The 19,815-nt window shown below is 48.7% G+C and overlaps 1 protein-coding gene across 1 annotated transcript in view; it reads left to right on the top strand.

Moving 5' to 3' along the window:
* The first annotated feature begins 242 nt into the window (after positions 1–242).
* Positions 243–19,815, top strand: part of LOC144246966 (uncharacterized) — a 158,902-nt gene continuing 139,329 nt past the window's right edge. Inside the window, exons 1-2 of the mRNA XM_077785996.1 lie at positions 243–269; positions 4,527–5,221. Of these exons, the coding sequence (XP_077642122.1) occupies positions 243–269; positions 4,527–5,221 (722 nt within the window). The remainder of the gene's footprint in view (positions 270–4,526; positions 5,222–19,815) is intronic.

Here is a 19,815-nt window from a genome sequence, read left to right as displayed (position 1 = left end):
CATCCAACTGTTTTAGTCTTACAGACCCATTCTTCAGAACAAAAGCCTCCTTTCCTTAATAACAAAAATCAGAAGGAAAAAAAAGAAGTCTTGTTTAAGAAAATAAAGCACATTGTGAGAGTCAGCTATCTCTGCTTTGATCTTATCTCTATTGGTGGTCCAGCTCTCCCTCTTTATCACAGCTTTGCCTTTGACTGTACTTCCTCACTCCCCTCCCCTTGTTGTCACTCTGTCTAGCAGGAATGGGGGAGAACTTACAGATAGCAACGGTATGGGGACTTTGGGGGGTATTTCGCTCTCCCTCTTTCTCTTTCTCTCTCTTTCCCTTTCTCTCTCTTTTTCTCTCTTTTTTTCTTTTTCTCTTTTTCTCTCTTTTTCTCTTTTTCTCTCTTTTTCTCTCTTCTCTCTTCTTCTCTCTTTTTCTCTCTTCTCTCTTTTTCTCTTTTTCTCTCTTTTTCTCTCTTTTTCACTCTTCTCTCTTTTTCTCTCTTTTTCTCTTTTTCTCTCTTTTTCTCTCTTTTTCTCTCTTTTTCTCTCTTTTTCACTCTTCTCTCTTTTTCTCTCTTTTTCTCTCTTTTTCTCTCTTCTTCTCTCTTCTTCTCTCTTCTCCCTTTCTCTCTCTTTCGCTCTCTTTTTCTCTCTTCACATTTCAACATCCACATTCCAATATCAGTCCACTTTCTAACATTAGTCCTACATCCTGGAGAGGTGAGTCTGCCAATCACCTCTCCCTCCTTTTTCAACTTCCTTACAAATTTAATTACTTTTGTTATGTGTGTTCTGCAGGCCTTTAATTCACGGCACCCTCCACCAAGGGCTACCAGCTACCCACAGCTGACAGTGCTAAAACTAAAGACTTATTTTGCTGTCACAATTTTCCATTCACAAACTTGAAAGGGTTGTAGGAACAAGGTAAACAAAACTTACTTCTGAAGTGATCTTGCCTGCAATAAAAAATTTAAGGCAATCCTTGTTAGTGCAATATAATTTGCAAAGAAGCCAAGGTTTGATTTGGGAAGGGCATCTGAGGACACAGAGCATGAGTTTTACAAATCTATAATTTGAAGAGGGAATAGACAAAATGTGGATACAGTGGGGGAGACAGCAAGTAAGGAATTTATCTCTGCAATACTCTCTTTTTGACTGCCAGGAGACACTCTCTGAAGAGGTTCTTACAGTACAAACAATAACTGGATGGGAAGAGGCACTCTTGAATTTAAGCTTTGCTGTCAAAATAGGAAACTGCCCCTGAGCACTGCAGTGCTGGAGCACCCTGCCTGCAAACTCACCAGAGGCAAGCCACTGCTGCCACGCTGCAGGGCTGCCTGCAGCACAGAGGGAACCATGGCCCAGCCCTCCCTGCAGGCCTGGGTAATCCACACAAGGAATCACAATTGCTTCATAGCTCTCTAACTCATTCAAGAAATAGGAAACTGTAGTAAACAGAGATCTCCCTCACCATCTTTTTCATATGTGTGTGTCACACACCCACTGTGATGCTGGAAGTAACAAATTGTTTACATTAGAAGATACTGAAACTTTTTCTTCATCTAGCTTTGTAGTTTCCCTTTTCTATATGTAGCCACCTCCCATTGTGGGAAAAAATGAGCCCTATTTTTTTACAAGTGTTTTGTATGCACAATTTTATTTGCTGTTCTAGATACACTGCAAGTAGTTAGCACTTCCAGAAAAACTAGCAAACAAACAAAACAAAAAAAACGAAGAAAGCAAAACACATTTGGGTACATGAAAAAGGACTGGTTGGAAGGAAAATTGTTTCTCATTGACCTGCCAAGCAGCTGGTGTTACCTTTAGTTTAACTTTACACACTGAGAACACTTGATTGAACAGCCTGCATTGACTCAAATTAATAGCAGGTTTTGCTATGTCACAGCTGTAAACTAGTTTTTCAATCCTAGAGTACAGTAAGTTATGTATTTCAAGATAAAAATCACAAAGCAAATTGGAAGAAATTTAGTACTGCATGAGGTGTGCACACAATTAATTTACCTCTAGAAGTCAGTTTATGACTTTCCTCTACCAGGATTGCAGTAGCTGCTATAGCTTGAATACACACTGGCCAGCCTTGATTTACTGGATCCCACATCTTTGATAAATAAGCCACGGATCTCTTTACTCCTCCCCACTCTTGAAACAAAACCCTATGAGCTACCCCTTTTTTTTCATTTACATACAAATGAAAGGGTTTTGCTAGTGAAGGTGAGCTTAAAGTTGATATTGGGGCTAGTTTTAACTTCTTTTTTCTTAGTTTTTCATTATCCTTTTTGATCCATTTTATATCATCTCCCTCTGTCAGTTTTTTTTATTCAAAAATTTTACTGTCTGTGTATATCCTTCAATCCACAATCTATAATATCCCAATAATCTGAGTATCTTTCTGATTTCCCCCTTTGAAGAGGGAGGGGGAAGGGATAGAATCCCTGTGTTTCAGTCTGGGTTGAGCTTCCAACTACCCTTACTAAGCAAGTGGCCAAGATATTTTACCTCTGATTCTACAAATTGCAGCTTCCCTTTTGATACCTTTAATCCTTTTTCCCCAAGAAAATTCAAAAGCTTTATAGTAGCCTCTCTAACTTCAGCTTCAGCTTCCCCAGAAAGTAAAAGATCATCTATACATTCGTGCCGCGCTCCCAAATAACGCAACTCCACACATTAGATAACTTGTATTCCAGGGGGAGTGGGGAAAATTTGTAGTATTGTTTCTAAAGCTTGTCCAAATAAGTTTGGGGATTCTGTAAGCCCCTGTGGTAGTTTTGTCCATCTTAATTGCTGTTTTCTCCAGTTAGTGGGTCCTTCCATTCAAAAGCAAAGATAACTTGCTCTCCTGGGCTAATGGGCAAGCCCAAAAGGCATCTTTAAGGTCCACTACACTAAACCACTGATGCTGGGGAGGAACTTTACTTAAAAGAGTATAAGGATTTGGTACCACTGGATAGCGGGTCTGAGTTCTTTGTTAACCTCCCTTAAGGCTTGTACCAGTCTATAGCTCCCATCAGGCTTCTTTACTGGGAGTATTGGGGTATTATGGGGAGACATACAAGGTTCTAATGTCCATCCTTTGTTAGTCCTTCTATTACTGGCTTTAAACATTCCCGTCCTTCTAAAGATACAGGATAGTGCTGTACATGTATGGGACAATTTTTTTTCCTCAATTGTAATCTTTATAGGGTCAATATTTAATCTTCCCCTATTTCCCTCCCAAGCTCAAACTTCCTTGTTAATTCTTCTTCCATCCTCCTGGCCTAGTTTTAAAGGTCTAGCTGTCATCTTCCCATCTTCTGGAACAACCCCTATTCCTAATTTCACTTGTAAATCTTGTCCCAGTAAATTGTACCTGCCCCTGGGACCAAGAAAACATCCCTCATCCAAAATTTAGTTTCTCCCTCTATTGCCACATTTTTAATAATGGGTACTGTGAAACTCTCTCCTTTTGGTCCTGTTACTATTACGGTATCTTTGCTTACACTATAACCTTTTGGAATATTTAACATAAAGGTTCTTTCTGCCCCTGTGTCTACCACAAATTCCAGTTCTTCTTCTTGGGGACCCACTCTTGAAATTATCTCAGCATTCCCCACCTGGACCCACCTGTGCCCCCCCTCGGCCCCATGGCCCCGCGAGGGGAATTTGGGGAGGTGGGAGTGGGGCAGCGCCAAGGCCGGGCCCCCCCGCGCTGTCCTGGCGGGAGCGGCTGCAGTGGGGACCGAGTGCGGGCGGGAGCGGCCGAGAGCCCAGCGCTGCCCCAGCCCGACCTGCCCCAGCTCCATCCCTGCCCCTGCGCTGGGATGCTGTGGGGCTGGGGGGAAGAGGGAGCCGGCAGTGGGTGCTGGGCCTGGGGGCAGGAGGAGAAGGGAAGGAGAAGCAGGCTTGAGGAACAAAATAGTCAGACGATGCAGGTGGCAGGAGAAGGTGGGATTGTGCAGGAGAAGGAGGAATAGCAGGAGGAAGAGGAGAGACACAGGAGGAGGAGGAGGAGGAGGAGCAGAAAGAGGAAGCAGCAGAAGGTTCCACCCCTCCCTGTGTCTGCAGCCTCCCCCCAGCCCAGGAGTGCTGCTCCCCCCACATGCAGCAGGTGACTGTGGAGGGGGATCCACGATTTTCACAGGGTGAATCTTGGTGTTTCTGAGCTTTCTTGGGCTAAATGTTGGTGCTTTGATTTTATGTGGCAGCTGAATCTTTATGTTTTGGAGGAGGATTTGCTGAGCTGTTATGTTTGGGGAGGTTTTGTACTGTGTCTTGAAGTTTGCAGGATTTTTGAGCTAAATCTTGGTGTTTTGTAGGTTCTTATAGACACAAGGTTCCCAGTGACTTCCTGAGATGAACTTGGGCAAGGAGGAACCTCCAGTACAAGGAGCTTTTCTCTTGTTTTTCTGTCAAATCAGGATTTGTCATTGCCAGGGCGTGGCTGGATGGAGGAGGAGGGAAAGTCCCGGAGATGCTGCAGGAGGAGGAGCTGCAAACCCAGCCCAGGGAGCTGCGGGGAGGAAAGAGCCCCCCTGAGCCAGGAAGGCGGGCGGAGATCCAGCCGGAGCTCGGAGCTGGTGGAGAAGCCTCATGGCAGGGAGAAGCCCCACAAGTGCTTGGAATGTGGGAAGGGTTTCAGGTGGAGATCCAACCTGATTAATCACCAGAGGATCCACACTGGGGAGAGGCCCTACGAGTGTCCGCAGTGTCGGAAGAGGTTTCAGAGAAGCTCCACTCTCCTCCTCCATGAGCGGATTCACACAGAGGAGAGGCCCTTCCTCTGCCCCGACTGCGGGAAGGGCTTCAACCGCAACTCCAGCCTCACCGTGCACCGGCGCATCCACACAGGGGAGAGGCCCTACGAGTGTGGGAAGTGTGGGAAGGGCTTCAAAGACATGTCTGGCCTGATTGAGCACCAGGTGATCCACACTGGGGAACGGCCCTATGAGTGCTTGGAATGTGGGAAGAGCTTTGGGAGGAGCTCAGGCCTGCGAGCACACCAGCGCATCCACACTGGGGAGAGGCCCTACGAGTGTCCCCAGTGTGGGAAGAGGTTTCAGACCAGCTCCAATCTCCTCCTCCATGAGCGGATTCACACAGAGGAGAGGCCCTTCCACTGCCCCGACTGCGGGAAGGGCTTCAAGCAAAACTCCAGCCTCACCGTGCACCGGCGCATCCACACCGGGGAGAGGCCCTACGAGTGTGGGAAGTGTGGGAAGAGCTTCTCACAGAGCTCAGCCTTGACCACACACCAACGGAGGCACCACTAAGGGAGGCCCTGTGAGTGCCCTGAGTGAGGGATGAGGGTTTGGGAAGAGCTTGGAGTGAGGGAAGAGATTGAGGGAAGAGTTTGGTGTGCTGCTGCAGGTCCATCCCCCATGGGAGGATCCGGGCTGGATGATCCCCAGTGACCCCCGTGGGGCAGAGCCCTGGTGTCCCCGTATGGGGAATAAAACAGAGAGAAAAGCAATGGAGCTGATAAAGGGGCCTGATATCTGAGGCCTGACTGAGCAGAAACTGTGGGAGACACAGACACAGTTTCAGTCTCCCTGGGCAAGAAGTGACCAGAAAAAATGGTGTGAGTCTTTGTGATAAGATAAATGTTCCCAGATTACTGGATGTCTCGAAGAATGTGTAACCAATGGGAAATTGTTACCAAAAACAGAGCCCTCTGTAAGCACCATACAAGTAAATCCCTGTATAAACACCTGGTACACTCAATAAAATTGGCTTTGGTCTAAACTGGGATGTCCCCGTCTCTCCATGGTGGATAACTCTGTTGTGGGTGATCCCCGTTGGGTGGGGGAAGGTGCTGGAGGGATTTCTTTCCCTTCTCCTGGTGCTGCCGTGGTTTGGTTGGTAATAAATTCCCTCCCTGTGCCCAGGCCGGGTCTGTTGTCCCCGTGCCGGTGCTCGGGGCGGGATCTCTCCCGTTCCTTCTCTGCACTGCCGGGCCTCTCCTCAGCCAATGAGAGAACGCGGTGGAGAAGAGTCAGCCAATGAGAGCGAGCGGGGCTGATGACTCACCAGTTGCCGGGCAGACCCGCAGCAGGCAGTGTTCCCCACCTGGACCCGCCCTCCCTGCCCAGGGCCGGCCCCGCCGTGGGGTCCCCCCAAGTCCCTCCCCAGTGCCCCCAGGAACTGGGCTGGGTTTAACTGGGAAGCTTTACTGGGAACACTGGGAGCAGGGGGCAGGGGCAGAGTGACAGCAGGGCTGGGGGGACACAGGTCGCCCCCAAAATCAGCGTGGGGATGGAGCGGTGGTCCCGGCCGGGCCCGAGGTCACAGGGAGCGGCTGCGGCCGCCGGCGGCTCAGGAACTCTATGGGCAGAGAAAAGGGGGTGACACCAGGCTGGGGACCCCGGCGAGCACCCACACTCTGGGGGAGGGGGGACACGACTCACGGGACCCCCCAGACTCTCTTGCGCAGGTAGAACCCGATCCCCAGTGCCAGGAAGACAGAACCCAACTCAGGAGTCTCCAGTTCCTGTCAGCATCTTGCTGCGGCAGCATCCAGCAGCATCTGGGTGGCCCACAGTGGTCAGGATCTCCCAAAAACTCTCACAGACACCCAGACCCCTCCAAGCACCCTCCTCATCGCTCCCAACCCACTCAGGATCCCCTGAAACCTCCCTCTTGATCCCTTCCTGACCTCCCCAGGACCCACCAAAGCCCCTCCTGTCCCTCTCAGGATCCCACAGCCTCCTTCCAGTTGCCCCCACTGCCCCAGGACCTCCAAATCCTCTCCCAGTCTCTTCCCAGTGCCCATCAGGACCCCCAGAACCCCATCCCACCCTCCCCAGTATCCTTCAAACCCCTTCTTAGCCCTTCCAAACCTACAACCTCCTCTCCCAGTTGAAACCAGGATCTCTCCAACTCCCTCCCAGTTGCTCCCAGCACATCCCAGTGGTTCTCCCAGCGCCCCCAATTCCTCCCCTGTATCCCAGTGCTGGCTCACTAGGTGCTCCAGGCTGATGTGCTCCACCTGGCAGGTGGAGGTGACCCTGGCCCGGGTTGGGGTTTCCAGCAGCACCAGGAGCTGGTGGGTCCAGTCCCCATTGGGGACCATGTCGGTGGCCACCACAGAGAGCTCCTGCTGGCCCTGGAACCACCTCAGCTGGACGTGAGCAGGGTAGAAATCCACCAAGGAGCAGAGCAGGTGCCGGGGCTGGGCTGGGAGCTTGAGGGCACCAGCGAGATGGACACGGTGGGGGTCACTGGGAGAGAGCGGGGACACACTGGGATCAGCTGGGGGGAACTGGGAGAGAGAGGAGGGGTGGTGTGACCTTGGGGCAGACTGGGAATGGATTGGGAGGGACTGGGAATGCACTGGGAAAGACTGAGGTGTCACTCAGAGAGATGGGAGGGAATGGGGGGCACTGGGAAGAACTGGGAATGAAGCGCGCGGCACTGGGAGGCCGAGTCCAGCGCGGGGCACGCGGCGCTGCGGGTCTGCCTGGCAACTGATGAGTCATCAGAGACTCGCGCTCTGATTGGCTGAGGGGCGGCAGCGCCACGCCAGGCTGAGATGGACAGCCGGGAGGCACTGGGAGAGACTGGGATGGACTGGGAGAGCCACGGGGTCAGTAATTAGTTGGTTGGTCCGTATTTGGGATGCTGCAGGCGAGGCTACAATTCTGGATGGCACTGAAGCGAGACATTTGGGATCCCTGTCACATGATCCTGTCATTGATCAAGAAATGATGAGGGGGGCTCACCCTCACAGCCTCTGGGCACGGGTTCTGGAAAGTGTAGCACAAAGATACCTGTGTGCAGATGATCTTTATATGCAGCAGACCCAGTGGAAGACTATAGAACACGGGATCCAACGTCTGAGAGAAATGGCAGTGGCAGAGATTATCTTCTCAGATGAAATAACAACTAGGAATCTAGACTTGGTACCATGTACATCTGTGATGTGGCAAAAACTTGTACGGCTTGGGCCACATGAATACGCTTCTGCTTTAGCAATAATGAAGCAGGAGGAGAGGGATGAGACCTTGCTCGACATGGCAAGGAAACTCCAAGCATATGCAGATGCTGTACATGGCCCAACCCATGCCAGAATTGCAGCAGTGCAAACACATCTGCAGAAATTAGAAGGTAAGAGGAGAATCATAAGAGACTCAGGGAGGAGATTAAGGAGGACCTTTTCCAAACCTCAGCAGTACAGATCAGAGGTTCTGGTATGCAATGTAGATGTTCCTCAGATGGTGAGAGAAGGTACACCCCATGAGTTGAGCTGTGGTTCTTCCTGTGCGACTGCAGAGAAAACATGAGGAGATGGGACGGAAAATCTACTGCTGCTCTGTGGGAACCCCAGCCTTGTTTTGGGGCCACATGTGGTGGTGAAATTCCTCCTCCAACCCGTGCTTCCAAAGAAAAACTCCGCAGGCTTAGCTGTTCGGTCTCAAGGCAGTTTATTGCTAGTTATCTAACAGATTATGTTCTTGGACTGCAGCTATTTGATCAGTGGCCTGGGTAGAGGCACACACACCCCCTGACATCCTCTCTATCTGCTGTCTTCTTCGTCTCTCTCTCCGCCCAGGGTTGCTGCTATCTTTTATAAGATATATTACGTATAACATGTTTACAATTATTCCCCAATACCTACTACCTACGTTGCCAAGTGTTTTTCTACTCTAAACCAATCTGTGAGTGCCAACATCACCAAGAACATGGAGGTAAGGAAGAAGAAGGAAGAAGGATGGGTTCAGCCCACTTTCCTCCATCTTAGAACTTCTGACCCTCATGTACAAAGTGAAAACCCCCCTGTACATGTGCTAAAACCCCCCTGTACAATACTAAAAAATATTTCCCTCTACTTCGTAACTACTTATACTATACTATCTAACCTTTTGTGATTGCTTGTTCCACCTCCAAAGTTGGTAATTCATTCCATGGCTCAAACTCAAAATCACAGTTGTTTTTCAGCTGTCTGCCAGGGTCTAGAATGCTTCTGACCAAGGCCTGGAACCTCTAAAAATGTCTGAGAGACATTTTGAGTTCCCACACTGCTCTAGCACAACGGGTGCATGAATTGAAGGAAGGCAAGACCCAGAGAGGAAGTGCCACCAAAAGGAGAGCAGCTCCAGTTGCCCGTAGCCAAACTGCCAGGCATGATGATGATGATGACATGTCCGATCCCCTTGAAGGAACCTCTAAGACATACGCCCAAGGCAAGAAGGATAGCCAGGCTTAGAGGGGCCCTGCCTCTAGCCAGGTAGAGGTGAGGGAAAACCGTGTTTTCTGGACTGTGTGGATTCACTGGCCTGGCACATCAGAACCACAAAGATAAAAGGCTTTGGTCGATACTGGTGCACAATGCACGTTAATTCCATCAAGACACATAGGGGCAGAATCTGTCTCTATCGCCGGTGTGACAGGGGATCACAGGACTTTACCTTGCTGGAAGCTGATGTAAGTCTGGCAGGAAAGGAGTGGAAGAAACACCCTATTGTGACTGGCCCAGAGGCCCCATGTATCTTGGGCATAGATTACCTTTGAAGGGGGTATTTTAAAGACCCAAAGGGACTCAGGTGGGCATTTGGGAGAGCAGCTGTAGCGACAGAGGGCATCCAGAAATTGAACACCTTGCCTGGACTGTCTGAGAATCCAACTACAGTAGGACTTCTGAAGGGAGAAGAACAAAAGGTACCAATTGCCACTTCAACAGTGCATCGTCGACAGTACAGAACAACTCGAGATGCTGTGGTTCCCATCCATAGGATGATCTGAGAGCTGGAGAGCCAAGGGGTGGTCAGCAAAACCCACTCACCCTTCAACAGCCCCATCTGGCCTGTGCGCAAATCTGACAAAGAATGGAGATTGACTGTGGACTATCATGCATTGAATGAAGTGACTCCAGCACTGAGCGCTGCTGTACCGGACATGCTGGAACTCCAGTACGAGCTGGAGTCCAAGGCAGCAAAGTGGTATGCCACCATTGATATTGCCAATGCATTTTTATCCATTCCTCTGGCAGCAGAATGCAGGCCTCAGTTCGCTTTCACCTGGAGGGGCGTGCAGTACACCTGGAACCGACTGCCCCAGGGGTGGAAACACAGCCCCACCATCTGCCATGGACTGATCCAGACTGCACTATAAAAGGGTGAGGCTCCAGAACATCTACAGTATATTGATGATATCATTGTGTGGGGGAACACAGCAGCAGAAGTGTTTGAGAAAGGAGAGAAAATCATCCAAATCCTCCTGGAAGCTGGTTTTGCCATCAAGAAGAGCAAAGTCAAGGGACCTGCTCGAGAGATCCAATTTTTGGGAGTGAAGTGGCAAGATGGACGGGGTCAGATTCCTACAGATGTCATCAACAAGATCATGGCGATGTCGCTACCAACCAACAGGAAGGAGACACAAGCTTTCCTAAGTGCCATAGGCTTTTGGAGAATTCCTGAGTATAGCCAGATTGTGAGCCCTCTTTACCTGGTTACCTGCAAGAAGAAGAATTTCCCCTGGGGCCCTGAGCAGCAACAAGCCTTCACCCAGATCAAGCAGGAGATCGCTCATGCTGTAGCCCTTGGCCCAGTCAGGACAGGACCAGAGGTCAAGAATGTGCTCTACTCTGCAGCCGGGAACCATGGGTTGTCCTGGAGCCTTTGGCAGAAGGTGCCTGGGGAGACTCGAGGCTGACCACTGGGATTTTGGAGTCAGAACTACAGAGGGTCCGGAGCCAACTACACTCCCACAGAGAAGGAAATCTTGGCCACCCACGAGGGAGTCCAGGCCACCTCAGAGGTGACTGGCACGGAAACACAACTCCTCCTGGCACCCCGACTGCCGGTGCTGGGGTGGATGTTCAAAGCAAAGGTTCCCTCCACCCACCATGCCACCAGAGCTACATGGAGCAAGTGGATTGCTCTCATCACACAGCGTGCCCATATGGGTAAACTGAATCACCCTGGGATTTTGGAAATAATTACAAATTGGCCCGAAGGTGAAAGTTTTGGTGTCAGAGATGAAGAAGAAGAACCAGTGACATGGGCTGAAGAAGCTCCACCATACAACCAACTGCCAGGAGATGAAACACGCTACGCTCTCTTCACCGACGGTTCCTGTCGCATCGTAGGGATGAATCGGAAGTGGAAAGCAGCTGTATGGAGTCCCACACAATGGGTTGCAGAGGCCACTGAAGGAGAAGGTGGATCAAGCCAGCTTGCTGAACTCAAAGCTGTTCAACTGGCCCTGGACATTGCAGAAAGGGAGAAGTGGCCAAAGCTCTACCTCTACACTGATTCATGGATGGTAGCCAGTGCTCTATGAGGTGGCTGGAAAGGTGGAAAAAGGCTAACTGGCAGCATAGAGGAAAACCAATTTAGGCTGCTGAAGTGTGGAAAGATATCGCTACCCAGGTAGAGAAGCTACCTGTGAACGTTCTCCATGTAGATGCCCATGTCCCCAGAAGTAGAGCTAATGAAGAGCAGCAAAACAACCAGCAGGTAGATCAGACTGCAAAGATAGGGGTGTCAAAGATAGACCTCGATTGGGAGCACAAGGGAGAATTGTTCCTAGCACGATGGGCCCATGATGCCCCAGGTCATCAGGGCAGAGATGCCACCTACAAGTGGGCATGAGACCGAGGGGTGGCTCTAACCATGGACAGTATTTCTCAGGTGATCCATGACTGTGAGACCTGTGCTGCCATCAAACAGGCCAAGCGGATGAAGCCCCTCTGGTATGGTGGGCGGTGGTCCAAGTACAAGTATGGGGAGGCCTGACTACATCACACTGCCCCAGACATGCAGGATGGTTGGAAACCTACCCTGTGCCGCATGCTACAGCCCATAACACCATCCTGGGCCTTGAAAAGCAGGTCCTGTGGAGGCATGGTACCCCTGAGAGGATTGAGTCAGACCATGGGACTCATTTCAAGAACAGCCTTATCAACACCTGGGCTAGGGAACATGGCATTGAGTGGGTGTACCACATCTCAAACCATGCACCACCTGCAGGCAGAGTGGAGAGGTACAATGGACTGTTAAAAACCACCTTAAAAGCATTGGGTGGGGGATCTTTCGAAAATTGGGAGCAACATTTAGCAAAGGCCACCTGGTTGGTTAACAGCCGAGGTTCCACCAATTGAGCAGGTCCTGCCCAGTCTGAGGCCCTGAATATAGTAGATGGAGATAAAGTCCCAGTGGCACATGTCAGAGGTTTGTTAGGGAAATCAGTGTGGAGCAATTCTGCCTCGAGTACAGACAAACCCATTTGTGGGATTGTCTTTGCTCAGGGACCAGGTTGTACATGGTGGATAATGCAGAGAGATGGAGCAACACGATGTGTACCTCAGGGGGATCTGACTGTGGGGTGAGACTCATGTGCAAATATCACTGTTTGCTGGGTGTTACTGCCAGTGTCTGTACACGAAAACATACAGACATGAGACAGAAAGAAATGTGTAAGTGTCAAAGGTTTGAGCAAGTGAAGTAGAAGGAAATGTGTAAGTGTCAAAGGTTTGAGCAAGTGAAATAAAAGAAATGTGTATGAGTAAGTGAAAGATGGAAGTTTTTACTTGATGGAGTTTTTACATGATGTTGAAGATATGGAGATAAGGGGTGGAATGTCCAAGGCTGACGTTATGGTGTTTGTATCTCCAATCGTGTGTTCTGTTTATGTTTGATATTTTGTTCTGTGCTTTCAGAACTAACTCAGAAAGTGAAAGTTTGTTTTGCCTTGTTATCAGCTGGCTCACCTCCCCCCATGGTCTGCTGTCTAGAAGAGGCCAGTGCTGGCTGGCTTGCTTTGCTTTGCTTGCTGGCTTTTGCTTGCTTTGCTTTGCATTTTTGCTTGCTTTTGCTTTTGCCTTTGCTTTTTAAATTAGTTTAGCTAAGCAGTCCAATTCTTTCCCTGGACTGTTTCTTTTCCCTTTCCCTTTCCTGAATACCATCCAACCTGCTCTGGACTGGGACCCTCTAAACACCGAGGAGCACCAGGAGCCTGCGCTCTGTGATCTGCAGCAGCCATCCCGTGCCCAGAGCAATCCCCAGCGCCCAGACCCGGGCGACCACCCCCAGGAGAGACTTTCTGGATTTGTCATCTCTGCAGAGTGGTGAAAGAATTCTGTTGTCACCTGGTGTTGTTCATTTTTTTAGTGCTGGGAAGGGTTTTGTTTGTTAAATAAACAGGTTCTTTTCCACTTCTCTCAGAGAAAATTCTTCCCGAATCAGGTGGGTGGGGAGGGGCTGTGGGGGATTGTTTTCTGGGTGCTCCTTCCAGAGGGTTTTCCCCAGATTTGCCCTAAACGAGGACAAATATTTTGCTGCCCATTTCGTGGCTGGAGAGAGTGAAAAAACAAACCCCATTCTAATCATATTTTGGTTCCAATTACTTTGTGTTAGTATCGAGCAGTTACTGGCTTTGTTGTTTGAATTCGTAGTGTCTTTTAGAGTGGAGGCCTGTATGTGTTTCTGGTCCCTAAATTTTTTTGAGATCTTAATCCCTCTATGGTCTCTATGTTTATTTTTTTATCCAGGAATAGCTCCAGTATTGTCCCTAATACATAGTTTTTGCAGTAGAAGGGCACTGACCAGAATATCCATCAGGCTGTGCTAGGGTGTGATGGCATCCAGGGGGTTTATAAAGGTGCTGAAGTCTGTTCCAGGAATGCATGGCTCATAGTCATGGTTGTGCAGCCAGTTTGTTAGAGGGGAAGCAGGGGATGAGGCTTTTCAGCCGTTGCTTTCCTTCTTCTCCTCTGAACCTCTTAGCTCCCTATTAGAGAATGTTCCATTTCCCCTGACTGTTAAAGAGACCATCTTCCTGGTGTTTAATCTGGTAACTTTCTCTCTACAGTCTGCAGTCTCTCTAGAATGAGGGCTGAGATTTCTAGGGGGGCTGAAGAGACCCCTGACCCAGGAGTAGACCCAGGTGTGAGAAATCCTGAGTGGTGTGGGAAATGGGGGAGACGGGAATTGGCACATAGACCGTTTTCCCACATTCAAATCGATTTTACTGATTTGCCTAAAGTAGGAAGGTATAAACACTTATTGGTGATAATAGATCACTTGACTCACTTTGTAGAGGCATTCCCTACCTCCAGGGCAAGTACACAAACAGTAGTAAAAATACTATTAGAAGAGATAATCCCCTGCTACAGATTAGCAGAAGTCCTAGACTCAGACAGAGGGCCACACTTTGCCTCCAAAATAATTAAAGAAGTAGTTACAGCTCTAGGAACAAAGTGGCAATATCATACTCCCTGACATCCACAAAGCTCAGGTAAAGTGAAAAGGGTAAATGGGAAAATTAAGAAACAACTAACTAAATTGATGTATAAAACACAGTTATCTTGGGTAAAATGTTTACCTTTAGCCTTGTTAAATATAAGAACTCTGCCCAGAACCGATATTGGAATTTCTCCATTTGAAATGCTTTCTGGGATGCCTTATGACATGGATTCTCCTATAGATCAACCTGAAATAAGTAATCAACAAATTAACCAATATGTCATGCAACTTGTGAAGGCTCAGGAAGGGCTTAGAAGAGCTGGGTTACTAGTGCAATAACCTCCTTTAGACCTAGCAATCCATAATATAAATCCAGGTGATAAGGTGTTAATAAAAACCGGGAAAGAAACCTCACTTACCCCAAATTGGGAAGCCCCTTATGTTGTTTTACTCACTACAGAAACTGCAGTCAGAACCGCCGAGGAGGGGTGGACCCATGCGAGCCAAATAAAGGGATCATTCCTGCTGCTGCCGAAGAGCCCTGGAGAATAACCAGCCAGCCCGGGGATCTTAAGGTCACATTTAAATGGACTGAGTGGACTCAGTAAAAATTGTACGAAACAGCTGGTAGAGTGAGACATTGGACTATGGATATCCTATAACTAATGATTTTAGAGTATATTGTGCAAATAAGGATAGTGATTGTTACCCTTTTGTATGCTCTATTTGTAAAATTTGCCAGGAACGGTGGTGGGTCCATAGTTACAGAGGCACTCCTCCTAGGGGTATTTGTTAAGGGTGTTATCAGTTAGAAAGAGAACTGACAGAGTCAGTCCTAAGGATTGGAGAAGAGGACGGGACCGTACCAAGGGAATCCCAAGAGTGGTGGGAGGTGTTTACTAAGGGGGCTAGGCCTGAAAATTGTTGTTTCCACTCCAATTCCCCTAATTGTTCAAATTATAAAAGGGAATTACCAGAAAACTTTACCTGGGATTCAGTGTGACTCATCACAAGTGAAGGATAAAAACTGGGGATCATTCAAAAAGAGGCAACAAAAACAGAGTAAGGGTCCTCCTGAAGAATATCCTTGCTGCTGAGAAGATGGTGCGCCTTGCGGCTCAGAGCAACCGAGTCGGCGAGAGAGGCAGAGGGATGAGAAGCGGTGGAGGAAAGAGCCCTCAGACTGGGACAATTCAAAGTATTTCAAGAACTGCCTCAAGGATACTGATCTCCCAAGGGTAAAGGTGAGCCCGGCAATAACATGTCAAAACAAACACTGGGAATGGGGAGGTAATGATAATCAAATCCTGGGGCAGTTTGGACTCCACCCTTGCTGGCAAATTCTGTGCATATTAGTTATATGTTGTACCTGGCCTGGTCAAGGGGACTATGCACACCAGCCATTTAATTGGACTCTGATCAAAATAGACCAAGGGAAAGTTGTTAAGCATAATGCCACCACTGTAGCTCCCATTTTTTTTGTTACTAACAAAGACTTGGCAGACTCTATGTGGAGATGGAGTAAACCTGAACTCCGGGCTACCTATTGGCGTCCTAGTTCCAATCCTTGGAGGGGATATTGTCATTATCCCGGGGAATATCTGTGTGGGTATTGGGGCTGTGAAACCATAGCAACCGCCTTGGCTGTCACCCATCCAGGTAAATGTTTAAATGTCTCATGGTACCCTGAGGGGTGCAAAACTCCGGGGTATGGCACTCAAGGAGAAATTCTGTATAAGGGAGATTGCAGGTCCCGTAATATTGTTGTTACTAAGTTTAACTTTCAGACCTTACATTGTTAATAAAATCATAGACATTGTAAAAGGAAGATTAGAGGCAGCTCATCTAACACTTATTAGAGATAGGTAGGAAACATTGCCCAGGGACTTAGAAGTAGATGAAAGCCTGGTCTTAAGCTACCAAGAGTTAAAGCGTTTTAATGAACAAATTGGTAAAGAGAAAAAGGGGGAATTGTAATAAATAAAAATTGTTTTGCTCATCAAAACGAGCGATATAGGAGATAAGAATCTGAACTGAGTAGGGAGTGCAATTAGCATAGAAGACTGTGTAACTAATTATATACAAGTTAACTTTTAGGCCAAGGACAATCTGCAAGGAAGATGAGGAGCCTTCATTCCTATGACCACCAAGGGCAGAACAAAAGACCCCTCAGGAACCAATTGCACCGACGCAGAGTGCATCGAGAGAAAATGCGTCAACAGGAAATAAAAAGGGACTATAAAAAAAAAAAGGTGAAGGGGGAAGGTGCGCTGTGGCAGAGCAGAGGCTCCCTGGCCACCCAGACCTGTTCTTTTGCTTAATACCACTTGCTTAATAAATTCTTGTTAATTGATTTATCTATAATTAGCCTCCCCAATTGAATTTGTCCATAACACCCCTGGCCCAGCAGCAGGGGACAGGGGGCACGGCCTGTCCCCCTGGCCCAGCAGCAGGGGACAGGGGGCACGGCCTGTCCCCCTGGCCCAGCAGCAGCCCCGTGCCCTGCCCAAGGCGCTCCCAGCAGGGGCTGGACCCCAGAGGCAGGGGGAGACCCCAGTCCCGGGGCAGCGTTTCTGCCCCGTCCACTGTCCAGCCCAGCCTGCCCCGTGTGCGCAGTGACCGCTGGCACGGGCTGCCCTGGACACTGTGACCTGCTGGGGACACTGAGAGCTGCCCCGCTGTGACACTGCCCTTGGGATTGCACAGGCACCAAACAAACCCCAGCCAGCACCGCCCCTTGTCATGTCCCAGGCACCGGAGAGCATCAGAGCCAGCCCCGCTCCTGGTGATGTCCCAGGCACCAGAGCACATCCCAGCCCCGCTCCTGGTGATGTCCCAGGCACCAGGGCACATCCCAGCCCCGCTCCTGGTGATGTCCCAGGCACCAGGGCACATCCCAGCCCCGCTCCTGGTGATGTCCCAGGCACCAGGGCACATCCCAGCCCTGCTCCTGGTGATGTCCAAGGCACCAGGGCACATCCCAGCCCCGCTCCTGATGATGTCCCAGGCACCAGGACACATCCCAGCTCCACTCCTGGTGATGTCCCAGGCCCCACAAGTGTCCCAGGTGTGGGAAGAGCTCATGACACGGCTCAGCCTTGACCCCAAACCAGCAGAGGCACCACGAAGGGCAGCCCTGCGAGTGCCCCAGTGTGGGAAGAGCTCCGTGTGCTTCTCCAGCTCCATCCCCCATGGGAGGATCCGTGCTGGATGATCCCCAGTGAGCCCCGGTGGGCAGAGCCCTGGTGACCTGTGGTGCTGCTGATCCATGTTGGGAAGACACCCAGCTGGAGGGGCTCCACATCCTCCTGGCTCCCTGTGGCCTGGATTTTCTTTTCATTTCTCTTTGCCCTTTCAAAACTCTTAAAAGCAGGCAAAAATAAAGATGTTGAGCTAAGACAAGGATAGGGACATGGAGGGGGGGGTCTTGCAGGGGATATGGGGGATGCTGGGTTTGAAGGACTTGGGGGTTCCTGGGAGGGACCTGGGAGTTGCTCAGGGCTTTGGGCACCCCAGGCTGAGCGGCTCCAGTTGCCCTGGGAGACCCTGGTGGAGGTTCTGGGCAGCTGGTCAAGGACCTCCTGCCCTGGAACTGTCCCCATGTGCCCCCATCCCAACGCCTCGCCCACCTGCAGCGGCTGCCCAACTCCTTACTCCCCTTCCATACTCCCCTTGCCCCTGCCTGTTCCTGTGTCACCCCTGTCCCGTTCCCATCCTGCTCCCATCCCAATCCGGACCCCATTCTTTATCTTTGTACCGTATTCCCTGTCCCTGTCCCTGTCCCAGTCCTATTCCCTGTCCCCATTCCTGGTCCCTGTCCCCATTCCCTGTCTCTGTCACCACTCCCAGTCCCTGTCTCCATTCCCATTCCCCATTCCCTGTCCCCATTCCCATTCCCTGTCCCCAATCCCGGTGAGTCATTAATTTTGAAGAATTAAGAATTTTAGGAAAGTTAAGATGATAGTTAAATTAGATGTTGCTGACTTATCGGAAGTAGATAAATCGGCTTTGTTCATAGTTAACAGTAGCTGGATCTTAGATAAGATATCCAGGATCTATTAACTCATTGCTTGCCAGCTTTATGCTTGGGTAGCTGTGCTTATCATGTGAAACAGAATGTGATCAACAGATTTCAGGGACACAAAAACAGTTGCAGACTTCCCATAGTTTAGGAATCCAATAAGCACAGGAAAAACGGCAAGGATTCATTTGTCACGTGTGCATGGGAAAGGCAGAAAGGTCAGAACGAGGAAGACTTATTTTACTTCCTCATTTTGGAGACCCCTCCCCAAAAAGGACCCCTGACTCATTTCAGGGAACAGAACTACACATGCTTAATTGCCTTTTTGCCAATTAGCATGTGAAGTGGATCAGAGGAAGTGACAGGGATATGAATATGCATTCATATGTTGTGTATTCAAGACTTCTGTAAATAGAAAAGCTTTGTAATACCTGTGATTTTTGCAGTGTGCATTAGGGAATTATCCCAGGTACTGCCCGGCTGTCTCAATAAACATACACTTTCTAACTTTAAACCCGTAGAGAGTTTTTGTCCATCTCAGTTGGATATTGATATTAGATTGATATTCATATTTTAGTAAATCATTGTCCTAAAGAAGTCCTAGTATGTGCATTATATGTCTTTTCTTAATATTCGAGTAATTATTCTTGCATTGCTTCAAGATAAACTGGTATGATTCCAAGAATATCCATTGAGGTACACATAGAACATTGATTTATCATAAGCAAATTGCAGTTGCAGAGATTTTCACTGACATTCTGCCACTTGTCATCATTTTAAAAGTGAAAAGTCAGCTATTAAAGTCAATAACAAAATTTCTAACTTCTAACAAAGGGAAAAAAGTATATGGTTTGCACTAGAAAAAATAGAAATACAGAAAATGTCTCCCAACCAAGTTCCTTGCCCTGATCAAAACATCTCCCAATCAAGTTCTTCGCCCTGAACCTGGCTGGTAAAGGCAAATATTTTCAGTAAATGTGGATGAAACGTTGCATAAGTTAATAGTATTCAAAGTCCATGTTCTGTTCCTATTATTATTTTTATACAAAGAAAAAAGGGGAAAGGGGTTGGATTGAGGGTACACCCTCCTCCCCTCTGAGTCTGTTCTCATGTTTTACAATAAATCCTACAACAGTACAATACAGCTGCCTAAAATATGGACACTGGAAACCACAGACAGCATTACAAATGATCACCTGCCTCATGGACAGTTCATAGATGGATTTGATTTGTTTACAAATTACTTCTCAAGTTTGCAAACAGTTTTTCTGTTTACAGATTGTTTTCTGGAAGTTTGGTTTTCCCCCAAGGGATCAAGTGCTTAAAGGTTGTTTTATAAAATTGGGTTTTTCTCCAAGTGTTAAATGGGCTCAGGGTTAAATAGCCTTCTGCTTTTAGAGATAAGTTGAATTTGTAACCAAGAAGCATTATGCCTGTGGCCTGAGTTCTCCCCTAACAGTTCCTGGAGGGGAATGCTGCAGCTCCAGTGTAAATTAGATGCACGCTGTCCTCTGTCACCATGTTGGCAAAGGGCCCTTGCAGATGGGTGACAGAGAACAATAAACAGAATTTTATAAAGAAAAGGAGGGTGAGGTGTTCCCATGATTGACAGGGGTCTTGACCAATCAA

This window comes from Lonchura striata, chromosome 11 (assembly GCF_046129695.1).
Source record: "Lonchura striata isolate bLonStr1 chromosome 11, bLonStr1.mat, whole genome shotgun sequence".
Lineage (NCBI taxonomy): Eukaryota > Metazoa > Chordata > Aves > Passeriformes > Estrildidae > Lonchura > Lonchura striata.
The sequence above is the reverse complement of the archived record's forward strand: the minus strand, read 5'-3'. Positions and strand labels throughout refer to the sequence as shown.